This window comes from Camelus bactrianus, chromosome 8 (genome assembly GCF_048773025.1).
Source record: "Camelus bactrianus isolate YW-2024 breed Bactrian camel chromosome 8, ASM4877302v1, whole genome shotgun sequence".
Taxonomy (NCBI): domain Eukaryota; kingdom Metazoa; phylum Chordata; class Mammalia; order Artiodactyla; family Camelidae; genus Camelus; species Camelus bactrianus.
In genome coordinates, this window is record NC_133546.1 from 46,327,258 (window position 1) to 46,349,087 (window position 21,830).

A 21,830-nucleotide genomic window follows, 5' to 3' on the forward strand; every position below is an offset into this window, starting at 1 on the left:
GTATTTGTGATGTTTGTCTTTTCTTACCATCTAACAAGGTTCTTGAAAGAACTCCTGCAAGTTATTAAGTAACATGTAATGTTGCCAGTCGCAGAATGGAAAAATATTTGCATTTTTGTTACAGTTCCCTTATAGTTTCTATGTAAAGTAAATTGTGGAAAGTTAATGAAATTTAGAAATACATGGAAATTGAAAGCTTTCATTCTAATAACTGATTCTTTTGAATAGGCATAATGAAATACAAAATGTCTCAAGATTAGCTGTTATATTGTTGCCTCCATGTATATGTAATTTTAAAATTCCATTTAGTATATATTTCTTAGATGTTACTTAAATAACTCATAAGAGGGGGAAAATATATACATATATGTAGTATCTCCAGATGAGTTTCTTCCATATTTTATTAAATCTTTGAATAGCTTATTAAGCAAATGATATTTATTAAATCTTTTCCTAAATCCTTACCTTGAACTTAAAAAGCAAAATAAAGGCTGCTGCCTGGTTAAAAAAGGGCTATGTTAGGGGAAAACTATTTTAAAGAACTTTAAAGATTATTGTTAATCATATGAACTGTTCTTTTGCCTATTAAAGTATAACTAATAACTATATTCCTTAAGCTTAATTTTTCACTATATTTACTAGTAATTTTTGAATATGACTAAAACATGCTAGTGTATATGCATTTCACTGATTTAATTCTTTTGTCTACTCCTTCTAGATAAATTCTGATCTCCAGCCTTTTATTAAAGAAAAGACTAGTGATTCCTTGACTTTTAATCTAAACTCAGCTCCTGTAGTCTTACATCAGGAGTTTCTTGGAAGAGATTTATGGATTAAGCAGATTGGAGAGGTAAAATGAAATTACTTCTATTTTACGTACCAGAACATAACTCATATTTTGTGATGATCTAAGACTAATCATCCGTAAAGATCATATAGATCAGTGCTATAAGAGCTTATTCATATAACAGGTAAAACTCTTACTTTCTAATCTACATTTTTGAGAGATAAATGTTAGTTAAAAGTTAGAGACGGAAATACTGTTTTCTTATTCTCTGAGTTCTTAGAATACTGCAATACAAAACTAGTGCCTGTGGTGAATGCTAATTAACTCAGATAATTTTTTTTTTCCTAAAGGCTTTCAAAAATTGGGCTATGGTAATAGCACCACCCTTTAACTGACGGCAATTTCCCATCTGTAGACTCTAGCACAAGCTGCAGAATTCCAGGAGCTCCGTCTGTCAGCTCATTGGGTTATTTTAAAACAAACTTGGACCCTGAATACTCAAGTTCTGAGGCATTATCAAAAGAAAAAAAAGAAAGTATGGTTAAGCAGGAGGGGTAAAGGGACTTGAATTGGGTGAATTTCTCACTTTTTTTTTTTGCGGGAGAGGGAAGCTATGGAAGATGAGAGGGAACTTTTGGGGGTTTCTTTTAATTCAGAAACTCTGGTACAAAGAGTTCTTGCCCTTTTATCCAAAGCTTCATGGAATTTAACTTGGTGGTTCTGAGACTCTGCACTTGGAGAACCAGGCACAGCTGGGTGAGGGTGGACGCCATCATTAAAGTAGAGAGAGCCTAAGGATAGCTGCTTTCCAAAAGATAAGATTTTCCCCCTCCCGCACCTCCTCCCTCATAGGCTCTCAAAATGCTGACAGCCAGTTTAAAATCCTTCATATTCACCAGGTAGAAAAGAGAATTCCTTTCTAGGAAAACTGTCAAACCCAGAAAAAAGACCTGCAGATGTGGACGTTTGGGGCTCCCTCAGTAAACGTGCTGTATCACTGACCAGCTGGCTGTCATACAGTGAGGCCTCCAGTTGACAAGCCTCAGAGTATGAAGGGCACAGAATATCCAGCTGAAGTAGAATAGGTAATAGAGGACCACTGGGCATTAGAGCACAGCCTCTGCTGGGAAAGGAGTCAAAAGCAAACTGATAAAAAGAGGGAATCCAGAGGAAACAGAGGCAGTGCAAGGGGGGAAAAAAGACATTTTCAAAAGCACTATCATCAGTATACTTAGTGAGATAAGATATTAAATCCATGAAAGAAGAACAGGTGATACATTAAAAAGGACAATCCAAGAATAAGAAATCAGAATTATAAAATATGAAAGCAGATTTTTTTTTAAAAAATCAGAAGATTGGAAGATATAAATAAGAAAATCTCCCAGAAAATTGACCAAAAAGATAATAGAAAATTGAAAAGATAAGAAAATTAGAGGCCAATTTGAGAGATCTTGTATCTATTGAGTCCCAGAAAGAGAAAACTGAAAATGAAGATGAAAATTAACAAAGAATTAAAAAGAAAAGAAATTCTAAGAATTGAAGAACCTGTGTTTCCAAATCGAAATGGTGCTCTAAATGATGAATTTTAAAAGATACACACCAAGTGACATCAACGTCAAGTTTTTGAGACAATAAAGGTAAAAATGAGACCCTAATACTTATAGAAAGAAAAAGAAAAACTTATGTACAAAGGCTCAAGAATCAGAATGGTCTTAGTGTGATACTGAATGCTCCAAGACAATGGAACAATAACTTCAACATTCAAAGAGAAAGTTGTTTCCAACTTAGAATTTTATGCCAGTCATACTATCAAGTGTGATGTTAAAGACGATTTAAAACATTCTCAAAAAACTTACCTACCAAGCATCTTTTTTTAGGGAATTGGTGTTGTATTCTAGCAAGACAAGGGAGTAATCAAGAAAGAAAAAGACGTGGAATTTAGGAACTAGGACATCAGGCATGGCTGTGAGGCAATGGAAGTTCCCAGGACAGTATGAAGGGAAGAATAAGAACCAACAAGAATGCCAACAATGAGAGCACTTACCATGTGCCAACACTGTTCTAATGAGAAACCAAGGCGGAGCAAAATTAACTTGAGCACATTCACATAGCACTGGCAAGTGGTGGAGTCAGGGTCCAAACCCAGGCAGCCTGGCTGCAGGGCCCACATCCTTAAGTAACTGATACACTGTGTCTCAGCCAGGCAAGTCCTGGGCTGATGGCTCTGCATCCAGGCCAGATTGGGATAAGAGAACAGAGATGTCTAGAAAAAATATCTCCAAGGAAAAAAATGGAACTGATGATTCCCTAATGTACTTGACCATATTGAGAATTTAGGGACAATTAATAATAGGAATATAGAGGACTAAGCGTTCCAGTCACTACTGCTGCATAACAAATTATCCCAAAACTTAGCTGCTTAAAATAAGCATTTTATTATGTTCATGGATTCTGTGGGTCAGGAATTCGGACAGTGCACAGAGGGGATGTCTGCTCCATGATAGCTGGGGCCTTAGCTGGAAAGACTCAGAGGCTGTAGGTGATTCAGTGATGCTGGGGACTGGAATCATCTGGAGGCTCCACTCACACCTGGCACCTGGGCTGGGCTGTCAAGAAAACCAGGTATCTGACCAGCCAGAGTACTCACACATGGCCTCTCTTTTTAGCTTGGCTTCCTCACAGTGTGGCAGCCTCAGAGAAGCTGGACTTCTTACTTGCCAGCTCAGGACTCCAAACACAGGTTTTCTAGCACAAGGCAGAGGCTGCATCTTCTTTTATGACCAACATCTGACATCACCTGTCATTTTCATGGTCTCCTATCAAAATAGTCACAAGCCCACCCAGAATCAAGGGAAGGGGCTGTAGGCCTCACCTGTCAATGGGAACAATTTCAAAGAATTTGGGGCCCACTTTTCAAAACAGCCACAATAAACATATGGAATAAAATGAGGCTGTTCTTAGCTGTAATGAAAAAAATTTTAATGTACAAGGAAATATAATCATAATACTTTACATGGCTCAGAAAACAATATTTATATAGCACAAAAACATAAATATCAAATCAGTATTTAAACCAAAAGTATAATCACTGGTGGGGGAGGGTAGAGGAAAGGAATGTGTTTGGTCATGTAAGAAATGTAATTATTCCTTTTATAGTAGGAATAATAGATAATGTTTAAAATTTAAAAATCAAATAAGAAAAATATTTGAAGATAAACAGAAGATACAGCTAAAGAGGGACACGAGACAGACAAGGTCTGGAGAGGGCTGGGATGTTTTATTAGAAGTCTTGTATCATTTGACTTTTTAAACAAATACATATACAGTATGTTTTTTGTATACTATTACACATATTTGTTTTTATAGTTAAATCTTTAGTTTAAAAGTTCATATACTTTGCTATAGTAATTGCACTTCTAATAATGTATCTCAAGAAAAATATCAGATGTAGGCAAAGACTTACATATTAAAATATGTAATAAAATACTATATAGTTGTAAAAGGAAAATGAAAATTGATCCATTTAAAAATAGAAAAAAGTTAAAGTATGTAGTATAATGAAATATTACTCAAGTATCGAATATTATATTACAAGGGTATATTTGTTTGTTTTTTGACAGCTGAACCAAAAATTTATATACAGATGGTGTTAGTAGCTCTAATTGTGTTACATTAGAATACATTACAGACTTACATTTTGTTTGAAAAGATCCAGCTAAATATGTTGAATGAAAGCTATCAACTCTCCGTTGGCTACTCACATATATGCATATACATATAAGAGTAGCATAGATCTGAATTTTAAAGATGCTTCACAGAATAGGGACATGTTTAACTCTTGATGTCTTTGCAAGTATACAAAGTTGTAAATATAGACAACATGAGAGTCCTGGATTTCTTAAACAGCTGGTAAAATATTTCCAAATCATTATCCTCATGATTTTCAATTCAAAGGGATATCCTTTCCACATAGCCTATGCCTTAGGCATTAACTCAAGTAAATCAAATAGATCGTGTCCAGAGTTCAGTAAACTCTGACGAGATGATGCCGGTGAGCAGGTGAGGTTTCTATCCTCCAACCTTAGTCCCCTGGGGTTATTTCTAAATCCTCTTCCTTCAAGAGAGACTGGCAGTTTATTGCCCACCTCAAGGCTCTGCCAGGCTGCTGTGGTTTGCTCCGTGGACTTCGGGCCCTTCTCCTTATATCTGCATGTCTGAGTCATCAGTCATCTCACTGATGAAGAGAAGATGAATTCATCTGAAGCAAATAGAAATAAGCAGTTTCTGTCATGCAGAGAGCAACATTCTTCAGAGTAAATACTCCTTCCCTAAATTTATTTTAATTTTCTAAGTTATATTCATGTTTATATAAAGCTTTCTACAATAATGATATTATTCTGTGAATGCCCCCTTAGTCAGAGTTAGGGGACACAATTTGAGAGGGAAGATCTATTCTAAATCTCAAGGAGGTTGTTTATCAATCCTAAAGTTAGTTCTAACGCTCTCCAATTTTTTTGTGTGATATTTACCTCCTCTGCATTTTTGTGATACTTTCTTCTCCAAAGTTTTGAATTTTATTGTAAGATCCTTAAAGATAATAGTAAATTCACCTTTGAATCACCCATAGTATTTGACATAGTGACATACTTGGAGTAGTTATAGAGTTACTGTTTGTCCAAAAAGTGTGTGTGGTGTGGTTTCCACAGGACAAGGCTGTTTGGTAGCAGCCTGTTTTGTTAAACAAAAAGAGTAAGATTGGTATAGCAGAAATGGCCCATAGAGGACCAGGATTTGAAAAACCTGGATTCTCGTTTGGGCTCTGCTAGTATCTGTTTAACTTTAATCACTTTCTTTCACATCCTTTTTATTTTTATTTTTTTGTGAAACAGTGGTATTGAACCAGATCACTTCTCAGGTCCCTTTCAGCTCTCAAATAAGAACTGGTCTCTTTGGCAAGAGATGCATTATAAGAAAAATATTCATCTCTATTAGAAGCTTAATACTGGTTTTGACACTGAGAAATAGAAAAATCTTGCTCCCAGTGTTGGGAGACATCCATGATTTCTTATTATCACATGTAAAATTACTTCCCTGCTCTGCTCAGACAGGTTCGTGTCCCATCCTACCCTCTTGATTTCCTGCTTCGGGAGAGAGAATTAATGACTAGACAAGGAAAGGAAGAGGAGATTACATACCCTTAGTGCCCATTCAACATCACTGTGAAGCCATGAAGCAGAACACCTCTGGAATATTCATATCAGGCCCTCCTACCTCTTCCAACTTCCCCCTCCTCCCCAAATCTTAAGATTAGATAGCCCTCTTCCATCACACCCACAGGCACACACACACTACGTACTTTCGTAAGAAGCAGTTTAGAGCACCAGGGCAGACCAGAAATAACTGAAAAATATTTGTTGAGCAAATTTGAGCATACTAAATTCTATAGATCCCTCCCTACCTTAATTTTAAATTTAAATTTGTAGCTGCTGAAAAATAATGATCAGGTAAAAATACTGATAGTGAATGATTCATCCTAGAGAGGTGAAAGTCATTACTCAGCTATCATTTTGATTCCTAATAAAAGAGAGTAGAATCCTTCAGAGAACCACAGAGCTCTGACTCTCTCAGGGAGTCCAAGGGCTAATGCAGGTCAGCAAGCTTTATTTTTAATGATCCTTCTAGTTTTCTGCTGCCATTATAAGTCACCTGAAGAAATAAGAATTATGATTATATTTTCTTGGCTATTTCTGAAAGTACTGAATTGTCACTTAGGCTTGTGACATCCTGACACTGTCATAACCAGCCATAAAATACTTTAAGTGAACTATATATTACCAGTGCTAAGCTATAACTCACTTGTCCCTGGGTATCCCACTTTTACTTCTTCTCAGAAAGTGAAACAAAAATTACTAGGCAAGGCTGGTGTCATGAACATAACACACACATATAGACTTTTAAACAAAAGAGAAAGTCCACATTCAGAGAGTCCTCATTAATGCTGTGTGTTATTTTTCTAATTATTTAAGTTATCTGAGTTGTTTCAAAAGGAATAATATTGACATCCTCTGCCATAGAGGATGTACATTATGGGCATTTGAAAGGACTATATGAGACCACATACTATGAAATGGCTCTAAATATCCCTTAAATTAAAATGTTTCTTAAGGTTTTCTGTTGCACTTAAGGAAACAAAGTGCTTGACTACAGGAGATACAGGATTAAATTGCCTGAGGCTGATCTGCGGCCTCGTAAAAGAAACACACAAATATAAGGAATGCTGTAATTGATGCCATTTGCAGAGCTCATAGGAAAGAGAGTTTGAATCCAGTTGGAAGAGTCAAGAAAGGGTTTGTGAAGTAGGTGATATCTGAGATAGTCCTTGAAGAAGAAGATCTTGACAGCAAAGATATGAACAAGGGCTTCCTTCACAACAGAAGCCAGGAAAAACGGATGCAGGTGGTCAAGCATGTGATGTATTCAAAGAAAAAAAAAATTATTACAGTTTGGATGGTAGGTAAAAAACATAGGACACTATGGAGACAGATGAAGAAATGCTGAAAAAGTACGTAATGACTAAAAGACTTTGGTTCAAACAAAACATGTACGGCAATAACTACAATAGCCAAAAAGTGGAAATGACCCAATGTCCAGTAATGATGAATAGATAAACAAATATAGTATATCCATGCAGTGGATTATTATCTAGCCATGAAAAAGAGTGAAGTATTGATACATGTTACAACATGACAAAAATATTCTGGAAAAAAAATAATATTATGGAACTAGATAGTGGTGATGGTTGCACAACATTGTTAATGTACTAAATGTCACTTAGTCAAATGATGAATTTCATGTTATGTGAATTTTACCTCAGTTTTTTAAAAAAGGAAAAATTTGGGGATGTTTGTCTGTAGAAAGTGAGCTTGATTCAGAAGTCATGGAGCAGACATTGAAAGTTTTTGAGCCAGGTAATGTCATGGTCTGAAATGTGTTTTAGGGAGGTATATCTGGCTGCATTATGTAGAATCTAAAGAGCAAGGAGAAACTATGGAAAAGAAGACCAGTTAGGAAGTTTGGAGGACTCTGTTGATAAGTGCAGAGAAAAAGTCCCAATCAGAGTGTTGGCAGTGAGAATGGGAAGGTCAGGAAGTTAGGTATAAAACTCATTTCAAAGAGAAAATGTCTACGACCTGAAAACTGATATGACAGGGAGAAGCTGGCCAATGTGTACTGGGGCAGGGTGGTCAGAGGCCAAAACCAGGATTTTGAGCGTGGGTAACAGGCAGAATTGTACCATTAATAAAAATAGGAAAATAAAGTGGGAACACCATTATAAACTTGATTTTTGACATGATGAGCTTGGGGTACACCATCAGGATTGGTGACCATCACCTTGGGACCTGACCACTGGAGGAAATAACTCAGTTCTCCTATCAGCCTGATTTCCCTGCTCATGGCCTTTCTGAGATCTGGGTAGATTTTGTTTTTCTTAGTCAAACTGCAGTTTTATATTTCATGTCTCTTCCAGATTCCAAGAGAGCACAGCAAGAAAAATGGCTTAAGAGCAGTATCGAGACTTCTAAACAGAGAGAGATTTATTATGTAGATAATACAAGCTTCCCCTCTTCTTTTTTTATGGGGTACCACAGCCTTCTGCATCTGTCTGTTTCTTCTTCTCCCATTGAACCAAGGGAAGAGAATACAAGAAATTTAATTCCATGGACATTCACATTTGCCTCCAAAAATTAACTTTCCCAAGTGAAAGAGATGGTAAAATCAGGTACCCAAGCAGTCCAGTTCAGAAGGGTGTTGACCTGTAGATACCCTCTGTGCTCTCTTATTAGTAGGTGAGAATTGTCATGATATCAAAGAAAAAGCCTGCCCTGTTTCTTTATATTCTACTGTCTTTCCAGCTCCATAACTGGAGAGCCCAGCAAAACAAGGCTTGCTTCTCCTCCCAAACCAAACTGAGCTAGCTGGCTGAGCTACTTGGGGACTAGCAGATCTAGTAGAATTCTGATTTGTGACCTTTTTAAATCCTCATACACTATACCCAAATCATTCTGGGATGAGGATGGATGTAACCTTCCTGCTTTTCTCTGTCCACCAACAAATCTCATATATATGTGTATATATACACACACACACACACACGCATACATATATACACACACATACCTACATACATACACACGCACACACACACACACGCGCGTGCATATATATACAACTAAACCCCACCTCCTAATATCAAAGCAAATGCAGAGAGTTTGTTTTCAGTAAGACCTGTTTTCTCTAAAGGAGTCAATAGTATTTCTGCATGTACCAGGGCAGACCCTTAAGGTATCATTATTTTTGCAGTCACCAATGTAATCTTTTACTCAAACAAGGATTATTAATGAATAATCATTTAAAACAATTGGATGAATGGTTAGTAGGAAACCGAATATTCTCATGGACTCAAAGCACACTACAGATTACTTATTGAAGACAAAAGGAAGAAGTGAACAATCTCACCAATAATGAGACATCTGATATTGTGTGACTTCAGATGTAATGGAGAAGTGTACAGCATCATCTCTGTAGTTGTCTTCTCAAAAATGTTTTAACCTGAATCTAATCATGAGAAAACAATTCGACAAATCTAGGATAAGGGACAGTCTGCAGGGCAACCAACATGGATTCTTTTTAAAAACACCAATGTTATAAAAGACAGAAAAGGTGTCAGTGTGGGGACTTTTGTAGATTAGAAGAGATTAAAAAGCCATGACATCCAAAAGGAATGCATGATTTTTAATTTGATTTTGGATTGGTATAAAAATAGCTGTAAAAGATACTATTGGTTGGGCCTGAAATTTTGAATATGGACTTTATCTTAAATATTATAGTAAATGTTAAACTTGTTGGACGTGATCATGGGTTTGTGATTATGTAGGAGAGCATTGTTGTTCTTAGGAGATACTTGCTGAAGTATTTAGGGATGAGACATCGTTATGTCTATAATTACTCTCAAATAGTTAGCAAATGATCATCTAGAGAGAAGCAAAGATGGCAAAATATTAGCAACTCGTTAATCTAGTTGGAGGGCAAACAAGTGTTCGTTATATTCTTTTGGCTAAAAAATTTGAGAAGAGTAGTTTTTCTTGAAGGTTTAAGAAGAGAATCTTATTTTTTTAAATTGACTGTTATTCTAAAATATAGCCGGTAACATTAGGGAAGAATAACATGATAAGTTAGAGATGATCAGTCTCTAGCAATGTCTGCACTCCCTGCTGTGGAATATTAGTTTTCTGCTTTTAGAAAAAGGTTTTTCCATATCCAACTTTCAAGTCCAGATAACAGGAGTTGAAAATTGGAAACAGTTCATTTATGTCATCCAATCCTTCTTTGTTACCTGACTTATAAAAAAGCATTTGTTTCTTAAAGAAAAAGACCACATTGTACATCCATTACTTACCAATGGGGAATCTATCTGCCTTTGGTCTGCAGAGGCTGGTATATAAACCTTTGGAATTAATCCCTTGTGCATCCTCTCAATCAGAGCGCTGGCTTTGTTTGCTTTGGTGTAGAATATTGTTTTGCAGTGCTCGCCGTAGCTGTCAGAGGAGGCCTGACAGTGTCATGAGCGCTGGCACACTAGCTTGTCTATGTTCACATTTTTTTAAGATAAAACAAGTTTCAAACCACACATTCTCTGTGAACTGCTAAAGACTGGGAAAAATTACTTTCTTTTCGCATGACCTGGATTGACAAGAAGCACACCTACAGGAGGTAAAAGATGAGTGAATCCCTTTTAAAGACCCAAGTAATGAAGCCCTCAGGGAATTGCCATGTGTGGCTGAATTTACAGTGTCTTCTGGAGATGAACAGTGTGGCAGGAAGAGGTTCAGGACTGCTGGCTGTTGAAATACCGTCTGCATTTATTTTATATCAGCCTATTTTGGGCCCCAGTGAGAAAGCTATTTTAATAATATCTTGCTCTGCTAGAAATATACATGGTAAGTGGCAGATGTCAGAAAAAGGGGGGAAAGTTACAGCACTCCATTCTCCTTGAAACTTTAAAGAGTTTATATAGTTGTTCTCTTTTTAGCCTTTGAAGTAAACAATGACTCATACAGAAGCATAAATTGTAAAGGACATTAGACACAGTCCACACCAGTGATCCTCAAATGAGTCAGAATTCAGGGCTACAGTATTGAGGATCTGCATTTTTAACAAGTTACCCAGGTGATTCTGATATAGTCAGCTCAGCATTTGTGAGAGCCCAGCATTTGGGAATGCCTGGTCTGGCCCAGTACACTTATTTTACAGATAGGAAAATGAAGACCCACACAAAAATTTTAAAATTACTTGAGGTATTAACCTATTATGGACTAGAAACCATATTTTCTGGCTCCCAGCAGATCCACTTCCCGGGAGGTCACAGTGCCTCTTTAGAGTGATCACCGTTAAGATCTTAGGCCATTTGCTTCCCCTCCATAGAAAGGGCCCACTTAGCACCTGAGGCTTTGAGTTGTGCATGTGAAATCTCCTGAGACCTCCCGACCTCCACTCAGGCGCTTTTCCCTCCAGTACACTGGTACCAAGGCACATAGTTAGTCTAGGCCGCTGCATCAGTGAGATGGCTACTAGATCATTCTTCTCTGTTCTGTCCTTTTGTTGTTTGAGTTTCATGAACTCTTTGAATTTATTTTCTATAGATTCCCTTCTTTAGTCTACTTATAAATAGAAGCTGAGTAATAAAGCCAAAATATGGTATTGTTCAATAAAGTATTTGTAAGTAAAAATTACTTGAAAGGCATCAGATAATGTCTCCACGTTAACTACATCCTGACTGAATCTAAACTCCCAGCTTTCCTGGACCTAGGAGTGAGTAATAGGAACTTTGCTTTCTAAGTTTCCTGAATAAGCAGTATATAACCAATGATTATAAAGAAAAAGGATTTATCCTTTTATTCACTCATTCACCAGATATTACTGACCATCTGCTATCTACCAGCACTGATCTTAACATCCTGAGCAGGAGAGAAAATATCCCTGCTCTCGTGGCACTTAAGTTCTAAAAGGAGATTGCTTGAGAAAACAAGACTATGCAGCCCCCTAGAGGATAGCGATTTTTGTTTGTTCTGTTTCTGACTGTGTCTCCAATGCCTAAGCAGTACCTAACACATAGTAGGTACACAACAGATAAGTATTGAGTGAATGAGCACCAACAGGTGCGACAGAAACTATGCCCCCAACCCTCGTGAATTAACTATTTTACAGAGAAACAGAATCGGTAATGTTTAATGAGAAATATTTATGGAGGCAATTAAATCATCATTTGCATTTGTTTCCAATTTGCTGTGTATTATAAACTCTAAAAGCTTTTTGTGAAAAAAAATTTTATATCAGGGTGTGTACTTTCAGGTGAGTGTCTGGCATACATTAACTCACATAGCAGCTGGAAATATATATCATATACCTGTAAAGACCTAAATATTTGTTTTATAAAATAAATGATACTTTTATGTACAAGCAAAAGAAGTCAGGGATCAAATGGTTTCACAGGACTGGAATGTTTGTTGTGATAAAATAAAAAGAACATTCAGGTGAGCTGCATACCAACACTTACACTCTGTTCAGATCGTAATGGCTGTGGCAGTCATGCTGTCATTTTATGTAGGCTTCTAGTCTCAGCTTTCAAAACACTCAAGAGCTGATGTTGAGCAAATACAGATTTTCATACATGGTGTTTCAGTGCCACCATCCCCAGCAAAGCATATCTCTATTGGGTGAAAGGGTGATGGCCAAGAAAGGATACAAAATAAAATGAGAGAGTTTGAAAATAGCTTGTGATTCCATAAAAATATTGATTCACCATGTTGTACAACTGAAACTAATATAATATTGTAAATCAACTATGCTTCAATTTAAAAAAAAGAAAATAGCTTGTGATTGATTAAGCACAAGTACTTCAAATTAATGGAATTCTCTGAGATGATTAGTTTATAAACAAAGTATGTGATGGGAAAAATGGTTTTACAAAAATTTGTGATAGAACTACTCTAGCTTACCTACAAACAGTATTATAGTCACTTTTACTACCTGAAGAAATTGCTGTTGAATTTTTTTTTCCTGAGACAAACAAGGAAATGGCTCAACACCTCCAAAAAGAAAAATCCACCCAAATCATACAAATTAGTTTCTCCACACTTTTACCTTGTAGCGTCAAGATATGAAAGCTTTCTACTTTCAAGTTTCTAACTTTCAACAAATACCACTTTTAATGCTTTTGACATGTCCTTTGTGTTAAACACTGGAAGATGCGAATGTTAAAGGCTCTAGAACAAAGAGGAGCTGGTTAGAGCGGAAAGAAGATTGAAGGTAGTGAGGAAGTGGCAGATGTGTTTGCGGAATGAGTTGTTTGATGGTAGGAGTAATCCATAGAGTTCCCAGTTTGTGCGTCATTGGAAGAGCACTGTGCCTGAGCAGCCCATGCTAATCAGCAAGGTTAGGAGAAGGATGAACAATTGAAAAGATGAACAAGGTGGAAAACTTGTGACCACAGGATTGGCCTCCATGTCGGATAACTCTTAACCTAAAATGAATTTGAGAGACAGCCGGGAGTTTGAGAACATAAAGACTAAGCACGTTGTGAAATGCTGCTGCTGAAGTTTTGGTCACAAGCCATGGATTATTCATAGGATCAAGGCCAGTTCATATTTGCACAGTGTGAAAGTCAGTAGCTGGGTCATGAGTGCACTATGCAGACGAGCTCAGGGGCTCCCTACCCTGCCTGCAGAAGTTAGAGGGTGGGGAGTATAGACAAAACTATTTCCTCTTGGGAAAAGATGTCCATAGACAGACAAACAAGTCAGCATGAAATATCTGATCAGAGAGAAGAATAAACCTGGTTTTTACATATCTGCAAGAACCGACTCATATTCATGCTGGTATGTTGCATCTCAGGATTAGGTTCAGCCTCTTCTTAGTTCACTGAAAATTCTGGATCCCAAAAAAATCTTTGAAGAGCAGATTGAAAACTCCCATTTTTTTTAATAGTACATTGGTTGCAGAGGCCTTTTGTTTCATTGAAACCATGCAAGTCTCAATTTTTATTCAGAAGCATTTGTGACGGTGCCAGTGTCTTATTATAAGTTGCTTATTATGAAAATAGGAAAAAATGCAAGCATCTTTGGATAAATTTTTGAAAGATTATAAAGAAGCAAGAAGAGTCAGGACTAGTGTTATACAGATCTCATTTTCTCTCATGAAAGTAATCTGCCCATGTTCATTATCTATGTAGTGTCATTTTGAACTAAGGAACAAAATGGTCTCAAGACCTCACCAGTTTGTAACTTGAAGGGCTCTTGTTCTGTGCAGAGGTGGCAGGAGAAATTTTATTGTGAAGTCTACAAAAAATGAGCTGACCTGCCAGCAAAGACTAACACATTGGTTGTCTCTATTATGTTCAGATTTGATGTGTAACACTTTTGAGTATATGTTTTAATTTTAAATTGTTTTTTAATAACTAAAAATATTTTTAAATAAAATTTGACCTCATACAGGATGGATGTCTCCTCACCCATCTCTGGTGAAGGTGTAATGGAGGTGGGGGTCTTTTGACATAATATGGCATAATAAAAATTATGCCAAGAAAAATGGGAAAAAATTGACCCCACAGATTACTTACTAATTGAACAGAAGGAAATATGTCATTACAGTGGAACCATCTGATAGTCACCCCTCTAACCAAGTGGTCAAATGTATAGCATTACCAGGAGTGGGACAGCCTGACATTTTCTACCTCCGGAATTGATGCATTATGCAGTACATAATGTTCCACAGGAAGTATTCTTGCCAAACATGTTTAACCTAAATCCAGGCAAGCTCCTTCAGACCCAAGTTTCAGTTTGTAAGCAAAACAAGGACAAGTTAAATGACACAATGAAGAAATAATATGACAGATCCAAAAAGAGAGACATTTGATAAGACAGCTGCCCTGGTCACCTCAAAAAGTCAATTATTTTCATGAAAAAAAAGTTAACAATTTTCATTTCTTGACAAATGGGGGAAGGGAGCTAGATTTAAAAGGCTAAACAGAGACATAAAAGCCAAATGCATTCAATAAATTAATTAATTAAAAAAAAACCAAATGCAGTCTGTGAATCTTGCTTAATTCCAGTTTGAGAAAAAAAGCTGTAAAAGATGTTCTTGGGACAGTTGGAGGAATTTGAATATGGATTGTATGTTAGATGATGTGGCATTACTGTTAGTTTTTTTAATTTGAAAATGATCACGTATGAGATGTCCTCTGCTTACAAGATGTGTGCGGAAGCATGGAGGGGTGAAGAGTCATGGTGTCTGCTACATCCGATCTGGATAGCGTGTATGTGTGCATTCATTGTACTGTTCTGTCAACTTTTCAATATGTTTGAAAGTTACGTATCTTTCACTATATAGATATATAGAGATAGGAGAGAGGGAGAGAGAGTTGACTTATTCTTTGAAAAGCAGAAGTTATAGAAATACTAAATAATTTTTAAGGAGCTAATTAATTTCCCTCTCTTCTATTTTAGGCTCAAGAGAAAGGAAGATTAGACTATGCTAAGGTAGGTAGATTTTGTACATTCCACAGAGTTTTATACACTTCAGTTTGGTATTTGGTTTTCATTTGTATTTGAAAGGTTAAAAGAGAACCATCACATTCAGTTAAGTAACAGGCATTGGCAGATAAAATAGGATTCATTTAGCGACAAGGTTATTACATGCCTACCTTATTCCAGATACTGTGTTAGGTGTTGGGAACACAAGAGTGAACCAGATCAGCTCTTTCTTTCATGATTTGCAAGCTAGCGGGGGAGATGGATAACTAATAAACAACTAAATGAATACATAATATAATGTCAGATGGTAGTAAGTGCTATGAAGAAAAATAAGCTAAATAAGATCACTAACCGTCACTGGAAAGATGCCTTTGGACTAGGGGAAACAGCTTTTAGCATTATCAGGTAATACCTAGGAAGCACCGTACAAGGCAGATTTGGATTCTTAAAGGCAGCAGTTTTCACATCACCTGTGGAGCTTTTGAAAACATACATGTTTGGGTTACCACAGCATCGGGTAAGGGATGTAAGGGGCAGGATGTAAGGGTTTGAAAAAAGTCACCACAGATCATTCTGACACACAGCCTTGTTTAAAAACTGCTGCAGGATTTCTGATTTCAGTGCCCCAGTGCAAGCCTATGAACATACTTGGGTCACGTTCTGTTTTTTCCTGAGGAACAAATGGAATATTTTAGCAGGTGTGTGGGGTGCATACAGCTGCCTGGCTAAAGGAACATGCTGACCATCTGGAGTTTTTCCAACAGTCAGGAATAGCCAGTGTGAGCACACCTGCACTCTAAAGACAAGGAGGAAGAAATACGACCTGTAAGGGCTCTGCTTGTAGTGGGACAACTGATCTGTCCGTGATCTCTCCAGGGCTTGTCCAGAACCTGGTGCTCTCCTGACAGCCCTGAGGTGCACACCCATGGCTCAATGCCTTTACTCTGCTGCTTGTCCTTGCCTGAAATGCAGCTCCTCCTTTTCTCTATCTCAAATTTTTGCTTTCTTCAGGAAAACTAGATTAATAGAAGCACCTCTAAACGGAGGACTTCTGTATCTGTCACTCCATCGTAGAAGTCTGCTTGAGCCTTGCTCCCAAAGGTGGGCTGTGAACATGACCTCTTGAGTCCCCCCCAGACAAAGAAGCTCAAAATGTCTTAAACTGAACTCAGCATCTTCCTGACATCTCTGGTCACTTTTTTTTTTCTTAATAGACTATTTTTTAGAGCAGTTTTAAGTTCACGGCAAAATTGAGCAAAAATTCCAGAGACTTGTCACCAACTCACTGCAAAAGGTTAAGTATCAGTGACTTAGCCTTTTTGGTCTTCCCTCAGTTTCCTTAGGATGAAAGAGGCAGTTTAGAGCAGTGCTGTTCTACTCTTGAGGCCCAAACTTGACAGGAGACATTCTTATGTTAGGGAGGGGAATATTCTTATCTTGTGTACTACTGAGATCCAGATCCATTCATTCATCCACTTCATCCACCCAAGCACCATGTGGCTGATGTTTTGTACGTGCGAGGCCCTGGGCTGAGGTTGACTGCTACCTGTACAAGATTGACACAGGCCTTGCCTCACATGCTTCCTTGACTCAGACCTTCGTATCCAAAGTCCCCCTTTGCTTTGTCTTTTTTTCTTAACATTTATCATAATCTAAAATTATTTTTTTTATTGAATTGCTTGTTTTTTCTTTCTTCTTGCACTAGAACATAAGAGCCCTGAAGGCAAGGCCCTCGATGGCCTTGTCCATGGTTACTTCGTCTGTACCCAGCGCAGGCTGGCATGTAAGGGTGCTTGACAAATGCGTGTGGACACGTGCTGCATTAGCATTGGGCTAGAAAAAGTGTAGGAGGCCGAGGTCTGGAATTGAGGATTGTAGACTCAAATTAGCCATTCAAAGAATATATATAACACAGTTCATTCCTATGTTCAGCAGCCCTAAGGTTGCCTTCCCAAGTGCCTAGTGATAATGTTTCTCATGCCTGTAAACAGAAACCCACTCCACTGAAATATGTGGTGCTATTCTGACATTCAAGGGCACAACTTGATCTAGGTGATTAATCCAGGCATATTATCTATGCATAGACCCAAACTCAAGTAACGTGGGTAAAAAAGATTATATCCATCTCTGCCAAGTATCAGGGAGATGCCTGCAGGGTACAGCTTGCAGTATTGTCTCTATGTAGTGTGTCATGAGTCCGTGGTATGATCCTGGTACTCATGCTGACTGATGCAGGCATCATGCTTGGCAGCTTAGGGCTCTGCGGTGGGTTTATCTTTAAAACTGCATTTGAAAAATTCAGTGGCTATTTCTAGAGAGTATCGTGAAATGTATTTTTTGCTGGAAATTTCTTTATTTTCAAGTGGTGTGTATTTACACAAAAGCCAGATTTTATCTGAAAAAAATCAGATTTTAAGAACCATAGAAAATTATTTTGGCCATGTACTCTGTGGCTTTGTATGCCATCTCTCAAATTTTATCAGTCTCAGAATGGCGTGGAAGTAAGGGAGAGGCCAGAAGAGGCGATCATTTCAAAATCAATCTCAGCTTGATCTTGAGACTGTCTATCACATTTAGCAAAACAGTGGTCTGTCCTCAAACACTCAGAAAAGAAATTGAATTACTTCTTAATTAAGTTCCTGTTGCGACAGAGCCTGGGTACGAATGCTTTACACTGCTGCAGTGCCTTTCATCTAAAGATATCAAAGCACACAACAACTATTAATTCATCAAGTCTCTTCTGCCTCTGTAACGTGGTCAACACCAGCACCAGAGCACTCAACCCACTCTTGAAGCTCATCCACCTGGGGCTGGGCAGGGATGGAAGCTGTTCAACTAGAAGGCATTTCTACCCAGTGGCTTCAAAAATGGAAAAACAAGGAGCATCTTACTTACCTAGTTAAACCTGCAGGAGAAGTTTTATTGGACAGAATATAATTACTAGAAGTGACTTGTGACCAGAAAACTGGTGCCGACGGTTTTGCTTATAAATGCGCAATACTGTGGGGATCTAAATTACAGTAATTGGTCTGCAGCGCTGAGTACCTATCTCTCGGACTGTTCGTGTTCCCCAGGCTCCTGGCCCCAGGTTAAGCACAGCAGATTGAGTTCAGTGTTAGAGGGAAGAGTGCCACCTATTGAATTGTAGAGATTCACGGGCACGTGTTGGGACGAGTGGAGACATTTCCCAGGCCAGTTTCACTCTTGGTTTGCTATGGTAACTAATATATACGTCTAAAGGAAAATGAATATGTTGACTACTCTTACTTAGAAAAACATCTACAAACGTCTGTGTATTTTCCCCAGCTGGAGCTGAGCGTATGCCTGTAGTTTAGCCTACTGCTACTTGAAATAAGCATGCTGCTAAAAGACTGAGGCAGATGGTATTTTTACCACTTCAGGCAAAACATGGCACCTATGGTTCGGCTTTCTGCAGTTCTAATTTTTTAACACTTTCAAAATGGCTGGCTTAAATATCTCCGTCCCAGAGAGACAGATTGTTTCTCAATTTCTTTTTAATAATTTGCTTCAAGATATACAGATATGAATAAATATCTCTTGGTCAAAACCAGACTCTCAGCAGTGTGGGCCAGCCTCCTGCTCATTCTTCGTAAGTGCCCAAGACTGGGCCTTACACGGGCTTTGGCAATCATGCTAATTTTGATACAAAGACTCTAAACGGTTTGCAGGAGCTGTCTTTATATCCATCTCCAGTCTTTTCTGTACAGTTTGTATAATTTTCCCCATGACTCAGTACAGAAAAGAGACTTGTTTTTAACGTCTTCTTACTGAGTTCACTTTAAGCACGGAGAATTGCTCAAGGTTAAGTACTCAATAAAGAAAGATTTTGCAGGTATTAATTCATCAGGCATCCAGTTCTCAAACATTAGAGGGAGATTTTTTTTGGAAGGAGTGGGTTTTGACATGCCCTCTCTCCTAGAATTTGTTCAGGGTCCCAGAGTGTTGTGTTCCCCTGGCTCCATACCCCCACCCCACCCCTGGCCCTCTCAGGCACAGTGTCCAAGCGACCGCTCTCCTCTTCCCTCCCTACTTCAGAAGCCTTGCATATTTTGTTTTATTATAAAACGCATTTGCATAGGGTACACATTAAAATTCCCTTCCCAGCAGCAAACTGTGCTGTCCACAGACATTTGCATTTGCATGATCACACATCATCACTTCCCTTTCGGAAGAAAAAAGAGTCTTTCCTCTCATGTCATGGTTCTCCTTTTCAAGGCTTGCCCTTTTAACTATTTCTTCTCTTCTACTGTCCATAAATTGCTTCAACCATTTTGCTGCGTATTAAATCCAAAATTCTTTTTTGAAGATTGAGTATAGGAAATTTTCTGTATTATTGTATTTTCTTTTCTGACAAAGCCAGATTTTTTTTTTTTTTGGCAGATAGTTTTTGCCTGCTTGTTCTTTCCCATAACCCTGGCTAACTGGCTCTGAGAATTTTTCACATTGGCACATTTAGAGACCAGATGTTGCTGTGTTTTCTCTTCCCTGTACCCCTTTCTTGGACAGATGCTCCTTCTTCTACCCTGGGACTTTGCATTAGCTCCTTTGGTAACATATTCCAAACAGCATCACTGCATGCACTAAATCTCTTGTTTCCTCCAACCTCTTAAAGTTGTCTTAACATTTAGAATTTCTGTTGTAGTGAGAATTATGGAGACTATGTAGAAGCATTGACATTCCCCTCGCCCATCTTTTTCCCTTAAGAATTTGTGGTCCAATTAGATGAGATGCTTAAAATAGAATTGAAAGGAAAAAAATCCAAATACTATTATGATATGGGTGCAACTATGTAAACTTTTATATGCTTGATAAAGACTGAATGACAACATGTAAAAATGTAAATAAGGGCACTAAGGTAATAATATTTAAACATTTTTTTTCTTAAAGGTTTCTGTTTTACAAGTGTAAACTCTGATTTGAATTGGAATTTTTCCAGATTATGACCTGAGCTACTGAGAATTGGAAAATAACTTGCCTGAACTCATGTTTCTAGTGGCATAACCAGAATTTAATTCTAGGCTCCTAAAGAATTGCTTGTGTCTATGGCAATGGCGGAAATACACAATTAGAAAATGTGTTTCTTTCACTCTGTGAGTTTTTGCACTAGGCCTAAATTTGTGGTTGAGGTGCTAAGGAATAACTGAGGAAGACAGACACCTCATACGCTGAGCCCACAGCTCAGGCACTGATCTGATGACCTACCCATAGCGCAGGGGTGGGTGCTGGAAGCCACTGCCAGAACTGCCATCTGAAAGTCTCAAATCCCCCCATTCTCTGTTTCCTTAAAAATCAGATAAAACAAGTTATTTTTCTTTTGGCAATCACGTTTCAGAAAAGTGGGGGGGTTTTTTTGTTTTGAGGGAATCTTTTTCAGCAATAAGGAATAGATTTTAATTTTTTCCAAAACAATTAATTTACTAAACTCGGTTTTTGCAATTACTGCTTTGATTCCAAATCTCCTTCAAAATGCAGTTTTCAGTGATGGAAAAATAATAATTGATCAATTTCTGTCCATAATAAAGTGAAACAGATTTTGTACCATGTGAAACTTTTAATCAAAAATAAATTCTAATCACACACACAATAGTATCTTGAACCAGAGTTGTGCCTTATTATGAGTCCTCAAGTCTCTTTGCAAAGCAGTCACCCTCTGGTCGTTCATTCATTCCCCATCATCAAGCTAGTTCTTTTCCTTGAAGTCTGTGCATGTATTTTTTGCCTTTGTCCCCAGCGACTATCATCTTGCTTTGATGATCTAGTCCTCTGATTTCTTAATACTATTTTAAAATTAGATTCTTGTTCTCCGAGGTGTTAACAATCCCACACACCTCAATGGCATCAACAGATTTAGTGATCATAATCTCTTGTCTTTTGTGGATCGTGAATAAAATTATTAAATGATATCAATGAAGGCCTCTTTATGACATCATAGAATATGCCCCCCTCTGGTTGTTCACCCAAATACTATTGATACTATTTGAATTCAATCCTCTAGGCAGTTGTAAATCTTTTTTGTTCTTCTTCAAGTCATATATTCATAGTTTGTTGGGTTTTTATCTCCAATTTTACATATAAAATGTTAAATTATTTAGTTTATAACAATAATATTTAGTGGAGCAATCTCTCCCATTCTTAAATTTGTCATTTTTGAATTACTGGGCTACGTGTCTACATAATATCTAATGTTTCTCAGGAAGCTAAGGCAAACTTAGATTGTTGATGAAGACCAGTTCTTAGTTGGAAGCCTGGAATCATGTCTGGTTTTGCGCACTATTTATACCCTGAGGGCCTAACACAGTTCCTGCCACATACTAGGTACCCAATAAATATGTCTTGAACTACTGATGAATGAGTGAATGAATGGATAACCCAAGATGTGCCAGATGTTTGTGCCTATATTCCTTTTTTGCATCTTTAATGCCATCTTTACTCCT

At 37.7% G+C, this 21,830-nt stretch overlaps 1 protein-coding gene across 5 annotated transcripts in view; it reads left to right on the top strand.

The window, feature by feature from the left end:
* PDSS2 (decaprenyl diphosphate synthase subunit 2) overlaps nt 1-21,830 on the top strand; it is a 186,159-nt gene that overhangs the window by 150,029 nt on the left and 14,300 nt on the right. For 4 of the 5 annotated variants that reach the window (XR_012508681.1, XM_074368554.1, XM_074368556.1 and 1 more), the window contains 2 exons: nt 719-850; nt 15,349-15,381. Coding sequence is in view for 4 of the 5 variants with exons in the window: in XM_074368554.1 (XP_074224655.1) it covers nt 719-850; nt 15,349-15,381 (165 nt within the window). In the remaining variant the exon portion in view is untranslated. The remainder of the gene's footprint in view (nt 1-718; nt 851-15,348; nt 15,382-21,830) is intronic. The other variant, XM_074368555.1, reaches the window with a different exon arrangement.